Below are 12,615 nucleotides of genomic sequence, written 5' to 3' on the forward strand. Positions count from 1 at the left end.
GTTCATCAATGTCTGTGATGTCTGTAAGTCATGTAGGCGGGTTGTATGAAACTGTCTTCTGGCTTTACTCTTCAGCCTCCCGATGGCGCTGCAGCATACATGTCCTTTCTTCGCGGCTCAGTCTGGCGTCACACATTATTTCTAAAGGAGTGAAAATCAAGTGGGGGAGATAAGCCCAACAGGTGCAAAGAGGATAAGCGGCTCAGATGCCCACAGCAACCAATCACGGCTCTGATGTCATTTTGTAGAGGTGAACTCTGATTGGTTGCTGTGGGTAACTCAGCCGCTCCCCCTCTTTGCACCAGTTTTGTTCACATGAATGATTTTTCCACCCGATGGCACCAAACCCATTACTGTAAGTCGTCCTACTCACCTTTGTGGTTTGTTTGTAATCAGATGCTCTGAGTAATAACTCTTGTGTGACTGTCCGGGGTGCCACGTGTCAGACAGCCCACGGACAGGGATCTGTGTGCCGGACAATGTAAGTCGTGGCCCAAAGACTCAGACGCAACTTTTAAATAGTTTTTGTGAATAGGCCCCCAGCTTCCCGGAACACTCCGAATATGACGGCAGGACAGACGCTCCTGCCTAGTCATCGGCAGCTGAAATAGGCCACTTGGGATTTTGGTTGGCCAGTCGGCCACGTGCTCTGCGAATGCTGCGCCCGGCATCGCCAACCACCACTCTGCCACATTTATAGCTGCAATTAGGTAGGAAGAAACAATGTGGTGCAAAAACAGGGAGCTGTGCTACAAACGCTAAAACTAATCTGTAGGGCGAGATTCGTCCCTAGTTCACTGTTACGCCCTGACACCCAGCTCTTACTACTCCTTCACCTGAGCCTCACTCTTCCTGCACCTGAGCCTCACTCTTCCTGCACCTGAGCCTCACTCTTCCTGCACCTGAGCCTCACTCTTCCTGCACCTGAGCCTCACTCTTCCTACACCTGAGCCTCACTGCTCCTACACCTGAGCCTTACCCGTCCTACACCTGAGTCTGACTGCTCCTACACCTGAGCCGCACTCTTCCTACACCTGAGCTTCAATCTACCTACACCTGAGTCTGACTGTTCCTACACCTGAGCCTCACTGCGTTTACACCTGAGCCACACTCTTCCTACACCTGAATGTCACTGCTCCTACGCCTGAGCTTCAATCTACCTACACATGAGCCTGACTGCTTCTACACCTGAGCCTCACTCTTCCTACACCTGACTATGTCTGTAGATCCGGGTTCCTTTCTGTGGTGGTGACACATCTGTTAGGATTCTAATGTTTTCTGCTCTGCTTGCAGTGATTATGGCTATGAGCGACACAGCAATGGCCAGTGCCTGCCCGCCTTCTGGTACAACCCGTCCTCCTTGTCCAAAGATTGCAGTCTGGGGCAAAGTTACCTGAACAGCACCGGGTAAGTAGCACCCCCACGTGGATCACTGTTGTAGCCGTGGGCTTTGTTTTACTTTAGCTGATTATTTCATCTTCCTGGATAATTAGCAGACGGCCAGTCATTTATATATATAAAGCTGAAAGCCCTCACTGACTGACTGACTCGCCAAAAGTTCTCCAACTTCCCGATGTCGTAGAAACATGAAATTTGGCGCAAGCATAGATTATCTCCAAAATAGGAAAAGTAATTGGGTCCCAACTCGATTATTCAATTCTAGCGCAAAAGAATTGTCGTCAAAATTTTACGTGCGGAATGTAATTTTTTCACTTTCCGGTGTCATAGAAACGGGAAACTTGGCACGAGCATTGATTATGTCATAAATAGGAAAAGTTAATGGGTCCCAACTCGATTATTCATTTCTATGCGCAAAATAATGAGCGTCCAAATTTTACGTATGGAATCTAATTCTCTCACTTCCTGATGTCATTTTATATGAAGGAAACGTCGCATGGTTACCTCCACCTGGTGTTTCCTGGGTAACGCAGAGAACTATGCAAAATGATGAACATATGTTTTTCCGGTATCTCTAAAGTAACCACGACTTCATAAGATTTTCCGTGTGAACACCAGATAAACACCAGTACCAAATTAACTCGGGCGAAGCCGGGTATATCAGCTAGTATATATATATATATTTTTTTTAATCCAGGATTTTTTAAAATACCGGTTACAAAGTCTTCTGCGCCCGCACCTCCTGTGTGCCGGCGTAATGTGTTTGTGTAGAGTCTGTAGATGTAGGGATCAGTACAAACAATGCGCACTGCAGCCCGGGCCGCACGGCTCTCACATATACATGTTGTACGCCACAAGTCACATGATCCGATTCTCCCACGTGGGTTTCCTTCTCTGACGCACTGTTCGCTGCGGAGTCACGACTTCTGGCCATCAGCATTGATGACGTGGATTTGGAGTGATAGCCGGAAGAAGCACAAAGCTGCCATTTTTGTGCGATTTTTAGCATTAGAAATCCCATTGACATTTAAAAAAAACGCTATTGGGTGGGAGTCCTAAGAGGGAGGAGCCTAAGAGTTCAATTAGCCGAAACCGCTCAACAGAGGGTCATTTTGTGTGATCGTCCCCCTATGATTGAGCTGCATGAGGGTCTTGTGACTCAGACGAAAGGCTCCTTCACACAAGCCTAGGTGTTTTTCCATTTTCTCCTCTGCTGTTTATTGGCATGAATAGATGTTTTTTGGCGATCACGACCATGAGCGTCGATTTTTAGCGATAAAAAACGTACCCCGGAAAACCCTCGCTCTGCCAAAATCCTCACTTTTCCAAAATGTCTAGAAAAAGGGGGCGGAGTTTGAGCGGAGTGACGTTTTAAACAGATTTAAGAATTGTGACTTTTTTAAAAAGTTGCAAAATGTATTACAATCTCAGTCCAGCAGCCGGGGGGGGGGGGGGGGGGGCGCACAAAGTGACTCCACGTCTCTGGGCACAGAGAATGATGCAGCATATGTATTAACGGTGCGATGCTTGATACATCTGTTACATTGTACACTGTAGAAGGGAATAACATCAGACTGACGTACAAAATGATGATCCCCCCCCACCACCCCCATTATTCCATTATTCTTAAAGGGGTTTTCCGGGACATAAAAAAGTTAAAAGCGCCTAAAAGAAAAATAAGTTGGCTATTCACCTATTGTGGCGGCTCCCCGTCCAGCGGCAGCACCAGTGTCCGCCGCATGGAACCCGGAGGAAGCAGCTGGCGGCTGTGTGCGGCGGATCGTACGGCGATTCTTCTATGGCTGCTGAAGTCAATGTACGGCACGTGACGGACGCAGGTTCTGCGCGGTTCACTAGACAGGATGGGCGAGTTTTTAGTTTATTTTCGCTGTAAGCCATTTTAACTTATTTCAATGTCTCAGAACACCCGTTTAAAGATTCCATCCACGGGGCGCATTTACTAAAAGCCGTATGTACAATAGGTCTCTGGCACAGAAGACTGCCACCTTGGGTGACCTTTCATCATTTTGCCCAGGCCTGCCACTTCTTCTACAATGTGGGTGGGGCTTAGCATTATGGCGTGTCGCCACTCATGGCCCATCCGATTTACCACAATGTACACTGGAAACTGGTTTAACTTCCAGCTGAGATCTATGAAGGCTACAAGCTGGAGTGCGTGGCATATCCGGCGCACAGACAACCCGCCGCTGCACCGAATGTATTAATAGGCTTGCATCTCGTAGCACGTTTCACGCACTTCACGCCAGCGCAGCCTTTAGTTAGATGGACGTATTATATGCAGGACTCAGTAAATCTGTCCCCGATGTATCTAAAGGTACCTTCATATCACTCGAACAAGTGCTGGTGGGCGACTGTCCTCATGTGCGCACATGGCCTCCGACGGGGCCCAGCCAGAAGTTGCTCAGCAGTCGCTAGTCATTCCGTTTCAGTGTAATATTTGAGCAACTGCCTTTTCCCTGTAAATGGAGGGGATCTCCACTGTCTGGCAGGCTATCTCTCCTGTGTAAAGCAGACTAGCAATAGTCGCTCGTACGGCTATCAGGCGCTTAGACAAATGCTATAAAAAAAGCAAAAGAATGGAGCAACTGACTCCCCCCCCCCCCCCCCTTTTTTTTAAATTAATTTCACTTCCAAAAAAACACAATACAGATGCCTTCACATTGGCGATTGCCAGCGCCGATCAGCAGAAAATCCTGGACCAAATAGAATGCGGGAAGCCGGGCGGATCCCATTTAAGTCATGGAGCTTTTCTGGCACCATCTTACTCATGGGTTCTGAACTACTGAAATCTGACGGGTCCCAAGGGGCAGATATGAACGGGGCCCAAGCTGAAGTGCTGCTCTAGCTGAATCTGCCCAGTGTATCTAAAACAGTAACTACATGTTGCATCTTGATTGCGTCTCCATGACAACAGACTACAAAGCATCCCTGTGTAGTCTGATTCTGCAGTCATCTTCCTGTCCATATGTCCCAGTTTCTAACGGAGGTGGAAACTTCGGCCATGTTTGGGGCGGTCGCCTGTAGATGTGTATTCAATGTATCGTGACATGTTGTATTCTGTTGTTTCAGCTACAGAAAGGTTGTATCCAACAACTGCACCGACGGTGTGAGAGAGCGGTACACAGCCAAACCTCAGCAGTGTCCGGGGAAGGCTCCGCAGGGTCTCCGAGTCACAACGCTGGACGGGAAGTTGACTGCGGAACAAGGACACAATGTCACATTTGTTCTACAGTTAGAGGAGGTACGGGGGGAGAAACTGCGCCAAGTATACCGTCCAGCATATCGCCTCCACCAGCTCCAATACTCCAAGAGATTACTACAGCCTAGTCGCTGACAATGAATTTGGAGTGCGTGTCACCCTGCCGCATAGCAAGGTGGCAGCAGAGATCTGTACAAGTACAAGACTACCTCAATGGCCGGCCTCTTCATAATTGTACAGGATTAGAAAAACATGACTAATGTCTTGCAGAAACAGCGCCACTTTACTCCTTATGGTTATATCTGGTATTGTAGCTCAGCTCCACTGAAGTGAATAAGTCCCAATTGCAGTACCACATAGAACCTGTGGATGGGTGTGGTGCTGTTTTTGCAAAAAAGCTGCCATTTTTATCAAATTTACAGTCTCTTTAAGAAGAGTTTCTTTTCCCCAGAAACAGCGCCACTTTACCCCTTGTGGTTATATCTGGTATTGTAGCTCAGCTCCATTGAAAAGAATAGAAGTGAGCAGCAGCCCTACACATAACTTGTGGACAAGTGCTGTTTGCAGGAAAGCAGCAATGCTTTTCAAATTCTATAAACCCTTTCAAGAAAAGAGAAACAGCGCCACTCTTGTTCATGTAAAAGCGAACAATTATAGCGAGGGCAGCGCTCCAAAAGTGACAGTGTATTGGAAACAAGCAGAATATTAGATCGGTGGCGACTCACCTGGCCACCTCCCTGCAGGGTCGGCCGTCACACCTATCCTGCGGGTTTGCCTTAAGACTCAAGTTTTGAGCTATTACCCAAGTCCCCATCCTTACTGGATACCCACGGAGTGCAGCGCGTCTATGGAACTTCTGCAGGTGGAATCCACCGCAGACATCATAGGTCGATCACTGGATAAACAGTTCCCGTGCTCCAGGGGTGCAGAATAAGACAATCAATCTGTATAGAAGGGTCCCAAATAGATGGGACTCGCACTTACGTTTTAGGGGTTTTAAAGTCCAAGAACCCCCAGAAATTGATGGACAATAAATGGCATTTTATGACATCGACATAAATGGAAAGCAGCAGGTGTATCACAGGTAGGTCCGTCTTCATCTACAACAGCCGTGATCATTTCAAGGCATAACTGGGATTTCTGGGGGATTCTTGGACATCTATTTGCCACCCGTCCATCCAGATAGATTGTTTTATATTGCACCCCTGGAGCGCGGGAACCTTTAATCCTCTGATCGACCTATCTGTGTTCATGTGGCCGAGCCTGGTACTGCAGCTCAGCTCCATTCACTTCAGTGTCAGGCACAGCCACAGCTTTGGAGTTAAGTGTCAGGTACCCCTTTAACTGAAAGAACAAGACAAACAATCAGGGGCTCAATTGTGCAGTGGATTTCCCAGAATGCTTTGCGTATTTAACTACATTATGCTGATCACAGTTTAATAATCGTCAGGCCATTGCAATTATTACCAGTTAACGACCAGTGACAGAAAGTCCATTTACAGGCGGCTATCACTGTGGTCATCGGGAATATAAGAATGGATGCAACCAGAAATGCCGAAGACAAGTGAAATATGGCGCTGAGACCATCCGTACGTGATGTGCGGTGCGGAGGAGGGGGCCACATTGTCCTCAGCTGTTATTTATGCGCCAGACTCACTAATCAATGACCAATTACTGTACTGAGAAATAGTAGTCTGAGATAACCAATTATGTAGCCGAGGGAATTAAGATTAATGTGAATCCAGAAACAGATTAATATTTAGGTAGAGAGCGCTGAGTCTGCAGCCGCCGAGCCCCAACCGCCACAATCCAGCAAAAGAAAGGAAACGAGAGGTGGAATATGTAGAAAGAGATTAAAGGGATATTCAGGGAGGAGGAAGAAGGGTGGGCTTCTATAGCACTGCCACAGGCTGTGCCCGGTGCTGCAGGTTAGTCCTAAGGACTGATGACACGCTGACACTTGGGGGATGGGATAATGACACGCTGACACTTGGGGGACGGGATAATGACACGGTGATACTTGGGGGACAGGATAATGACACGCTGACACTGGAGGATGGGATAATGACACGCTGATACTTGGAGGAAGGGATAATGCCACGCTGACACTGGGGGGACGGGATAATGACACGCCGACACTTGGGGGACAGGATAATGACACGCTGACACTTGGGGGACGGGATAATGGCACGCTGACTCTTGGGGGACGGGATAATGACACGCCGACACTTGGGGGACAGGATAATGACACGCTGACACTTGGGGGACGGGATAATGGCACGCTGACTCTTGGGGGATGGGATAATGACACGCTGACACTTGGAGGAAGGGATAATGCCACGCTGACACTGGGGGGACGGGATAATGACACGCCGACACTTGGGGGACAGGATAATGACACGCTGACACTTGGGGGACGGGATAATGGCACGCTGACTCTTGGGGGACGGGATAATGACACGCTGACACTTGGGGGACGGGATAATGACACGCTGACACTTGGGGGACGGGATAATGACACGCTGACACTTGGGGGGACGGGATAATGACACGCTGACACTTGGGGGACGGGATAATGACATGCTGATACTTGGGGGATGGGATAATGACACGCTGACACTTGGGGGATGGGATAATGACACGCTGACACTGGGGGACGGGATAATGACCTGCTGACACTTGGGGGATGGGATAATGACCTGCTGGCCCTTGGGGGATGGGATAATGACATGCTGGTACTTGGGGGACAGGATAATGACACGCTGATATTTGGGGGATGGGATAATGACCTGCTGACCCTTGGGGGACGGGATAATGACATGCTGGTACTTGGGGGATGGGATAATGACACGCTGATATTTGGGGGACGGGATCATGACAAGCTGACACTTGGGGGACGGGATAATGACAAGCTGACACTTGGGGGACGGGATAATGACATGCTGATACTTGGGGGATGGGATAATGACACGCTGATACTTGGGGGATGGGATAATGACCTGCTGACCCTTGGGGGACGGGATAATGACATGCTGGTACTTGGACGGGATAATGACACGCTGACACTTGGGGGATGGGATAAGGACACGCTGACACTTGGGGGATGGGATAAGGACACGCTGATATTTGGGTGACGGGATAATGACAAGCTGACACTTGGGGGACGGGATAATGACACGCTGACACTTGGGGGACGGGATAATGACATGCTGATACTTGGGGGACGGGATAATGACATGCTGATACTTGGGGGATGGGATAATGACAGGCTGACCCTTGGGGGACGGGATAATGACCTGCTGGTACTTGGGGGACGGGATAATGACACGCTGACACTTGGGGGATGGTATAAGGACACGCTGATATTTGGGGGACGGGATAATGACAAGCTGACACTTGGGGGACGGGATAATGACACGCTGACACTTGGGGGACGGGTTAATGACAAGCTGACACTTGGGGGATGGGATAATGACACGCTGACACTTGGGGGACGGGATAATGACACGCTGACACTTGGGGGAAGGGATAATGACACGCTGATACTTGGGGGACGGGATAATGACCTGCTGACACTTGGGGGACGGGATAATGACCTGCTGACACTTGGGGGACGGGATAATGACCTGCTGACATTTGGGGGACGGGATAATGACCTGCTGACACTTGGGGGACGGGATAATGACCTGCTGACACTTGGGGGACGGGATAATGACACGCTGACACTTGGGGGACGGAACAATAGCACGCTGACACTTGGGGGACGGGATAAAGACACGCTGATACTTGGGGGACGGGATAATGACACGCTGATACTTGGGGGACGGGATAATGACACGCTGATACTTGGGGGACGGGATAATGACACGCTGATACTTGGGGGACGGGATAATGACCTGCTGACACTTGGGGGACGGGATAATGACCTGCTGACACTTGGGGGACGGGATAATGACAAGCTGACACTTGGGGGACGGGATAATGACAAGCTGACACTTGGGGGATGGGATAATGACACGCTGATACTTAGGGGACGGGAAAATGACACGCTGATACTTGGGGGACGGGATAATGACAGGCTGACACTTGGGGGATCGGATAATGATAAGCTGACACTTCGGAGACGGGATAATGACCTGCTGACACTTGGGGGACGGGATAATGACACGCTGACACTTGGGGGACGGGATAATGACACGCTGACACTTGGGGGACGAGATAATGACACGCTGACACTTGGGGGACGAGATAATGACACGCTGACACTTGGGGGACGAGATAATGACACGCTGACACTTGGGGGACGGGATAAGGACACGCTGACAATTGGGGGACGGGATAATGACACGCTGACAATTGGGGGACGGGATAATGACACGCTGACACTTGGGGGACGGGATAATGACACGCTGACACTTGGGGGACGGGATAATGACACTCTGACACTTGGGGGACGGGATAATGACACGCTGACACTTGGGGGACAGGATAATGACACGCTGACACTTGGGGGATGGGATAATGACACGCTGACACTTGGGGGACGGGATAATGACACGCTGACACTTGGGGGACGGGATAATGACACGCTGACACTTGGGGGACGGGATAATGACACGCTGACACTTGGGGGACGGGATAATGACACGCTGACACTTGGGGGACGGAATAATGACAGGCTGACACTTGGGGGACGGGATAATGACCTGCTGACAATTGGGGGAATGGGATAATAACACGCTGATACTTGGGGGACGGGATAATGACATGCTGATACTTGGGGGACGGGATAATGACATGCTGATACTTGGGGGACGAGAGAATGACAGGCTGACACTTGGGGGATGGGATAATGACACGCTGACACTTGGGGGACGAGATAATGATACATTGACACTTGGGGAGCGGGATAATGACTCGCTGATACTTGGGGGACCGGATAATGACAAGTTGACACTTGGGGGACGGGATAATGACACACTGACACTTGGGGGACGGGATAATGACACACTGACACTTGGGGGACGATATAATGACATGCTGACACTTGGGGGACGGGATAATGACACGCTGATACTTGGGGGACGGGATAATGACACGCTGACACTTGGGGGACGGGATAATGACACGCTGACACTTGGGGGACGGGATAATGACAGGCTGATACTTGGGGGACGGGATAATGACACGCTGACACTTGGGGGATGAGATAATGACACACTGACACTTGGGGACGGGATAATGACACGCTGACACTTGGGGGACGGGATAATGACACGCTGACACTTGGGGGACGGGATAATGACAGGCTGATACTTGGGGGACGGGATAATGACACGCTGACACTTGGGGGACGGGATAATGACACACTGATACTTGGGGGACGGGATAATGACATGCTGACACTTGGGGGACGGGATAATGACACGCTGTCACTTGGGGGATGGGATAATGGCACGCTGATAGTTGGGGGATGGGATAATGACACGCTGATACTTGGGGGACGGCATAATGACAGGCTAATACTTGGGGGACGGGATAATCACACACTGACACTCGGGGGACGAGATAATAACACGCTAAAGCTTGCGGAGCGGGATAATGACAGGCTGACACTAGGGGGGACGGGATAATGACAGGCTGACACTAGGGGGGACGGGATAATGACACGCTGACACTTGGGGGATGGGATAATGACATGCTGATACTTGGGGGACGAGAGAATGACAGGCTGACACTTGGGGGACAGGATAATGACACGCTGACACTTGGGGGACGAGATAATGATACGCTGACACTTGGGGACAGGATAATAACTCGCTGATACTTGGGGGACCGGATAATGACAAGTTGACACTTGGGGGACGGGATAATGACACGCTGACACTTGGGGGGCGGGATAATGACACACTGACACTTGGGGGACGGGATAATGACACGCTGACACTTGGGGGATGAGATAATGACACACTGACACTTGGGGACGGGATAATGACACGCTGACACTTGGGGGATGGGATAATGACACGCTGACACTTGGGGGACGGGATAATGACAGGCTGACACTTGGGGAATGGGATAATAACACGCTGATACTTGGGGGATGAGAGAATGACAGGCTGACACTTGGGGGATGGGATAATGGCACGCTGACACTTGGGGGACGGGATAATGACACACTGATACTTGGGGGACGGGATAATGACAGGCTGACACTTGGGGGATGGGATAATGACACGGTGACACTTGGGGGATGGGATAATGACAGGCTGACATATGGGGGACGGGAAAATGACACACTGACACTTGGGGGACGGGAAAATGACACGCTGACACTTGGGGGACGGGATAATGACAGGCTGACACTTGGGGGACGGGATAATGACACGCTGCTACTTGGGGGACGGTATAATGACACGCCGACACTTGGGGGATGGGATAATAACACGCTGATACTTGGGGGACGAGAGAATGACAGGCTGACACTTGGGGGATGGGATAATGGCACGCTGACACTTGGGGGACGGGATAATGACATGCTGACACTTGGGGGATGGGATAATGACACGGTGACACTTGGGGGATGGGATAATGACAGGCTGACACTTGGGAGACGGGATAATGACACGCTGACACTTGGGGGACGGGATAATGACACGCTGACACTTGGGGGATGGGATAATGACACGCTGACACTTGGGGGCGGGATAATGACACGCTGACACTTGGGGGATGGGATAATGACACGCTAATACTTGGGGGACAGGATAATGACACGCTGACACTTGGGGGACGGGATAATGACACACTGACACTTGGCGGACGGGATAATGACACGCTGACACTTGGGGGACGGGATAATGACACGCTGACACTTGGGGGACGGGATAATGACACGCTGACACTTGGGGAGGCGAGATAATGACATGCTGACTCGTGGGGGACGGGATAATGACACGCTGATACTTGGTGGACGGCATAACGACACGCTGACACTTGGGGGACAGGATAATGACATGCTGACACTTAGAGGACGGGAAAATGACACGCTGACACTTGGGGAACAGGATAATGACACGCTGACACTTGGGGGGACGGGATAATGACACGCTGACACTTGGGGGACGGGATAATGACACACTGACACTTGGGGGACGGGATAATGACACGCTGATACTTGGTGGACGGCATAACGACACGCTGACACTTGGGGGACGGGATAATGACACGCTGATACTTGGGGTACAGGATAATGACACGCTGATACTTGGAGGACGAGATAATGACACGCTAATACTTGGGGAGCGGGATAATGACACGCTGACACTTGGGGGACCGGATAATGACACGCTGACACTTGGGGGACGGGATAATGACACGCTGATACTTGGGGGACGGGATAATGACACGCTGACACTTGGGGGATGTGATAATGACACGCTGGTACTTGGGGGATGGGATAATGACACGCTGGTACTTGGGGGATGGGATAATGACACGCTGACACTTGGGGGACGGGATCATGACACGCTGACACTTGGGGAGGCGAGATAATGACATGCTGACTCTTGCGGGACGGGATAATGGCACGCTGATACTTGGGGGACGGGATAATGACACGCTGACACTTGGGGGACGGGATAATGACACACTGACACTTGGGGGACGGGATAATGACACACTGACACTTGGGGGACGGGATAATGACACGCTGACACTTGGGGGACGGGATAATGACACGCTGACACTTGGGGGACGGGATAATGACACGCTGACACTTGGGGAGGCGAGATAATGACACGCTGACTCGTGGGGGACGGGATAATGACACGCTGATACTTGGTGGACGGCATAACGACACGCTGACACTTAGAGGACGGGATAATGACACGCTGACACTTGGGGGATGGGATAATGACACGGTGACACTTGGGGAAAGGATAATGAGACGCTGACACTTGGGGGACGGGATAATGACACGCTGACACTTGGGGGAC

At 50.6% G+C, this 12,615-nt stretch overlaps 1 protein-coding gene across 1 annotated transcript in view; it reads left to right on the forward strand.

Moving 5' to 3' along the window:
- Positions 1-12,615, forward strand: part of SORCS1 (sortilin related VPS10 domain containing receptor 1) — a 619,679-nt gene that overhangs the window by 536,522 nt on the left and 70,542 nt on the right. Inside the window, exons 17-18 of the mRNA XM_066601489.1 lie at positions 1,294-1,407; positions 4,489-4,660. Of these exons, the coding sequence (XP_066457586.1) occupies positions 1,294-1,407; positions 4,489-4,660 (286 nt within the window). The remainder of the gene's footprint in view (positions 1-1,293; positions 1,408-4,488; positions 4,661-12,615) is intronic.

This window comes from Eleutherodactylus coqui, chromosome 4 (genome assembly GCF_035609145.1).
Source record: "Eleutherodactylus coqui strain aEleCoq1 chromosome 4, aEleCoq1.hap1, whole genome shotgun sequence".
In the NCBI taxonomy this organism is placed as follows: domain Eukaryota; kingdom Metazoa; phylum Chordata; class Amphibia; order Anura; family Eleutherodactylidae; genus Eleutherodactylus; species Eleutherodactylus coqui.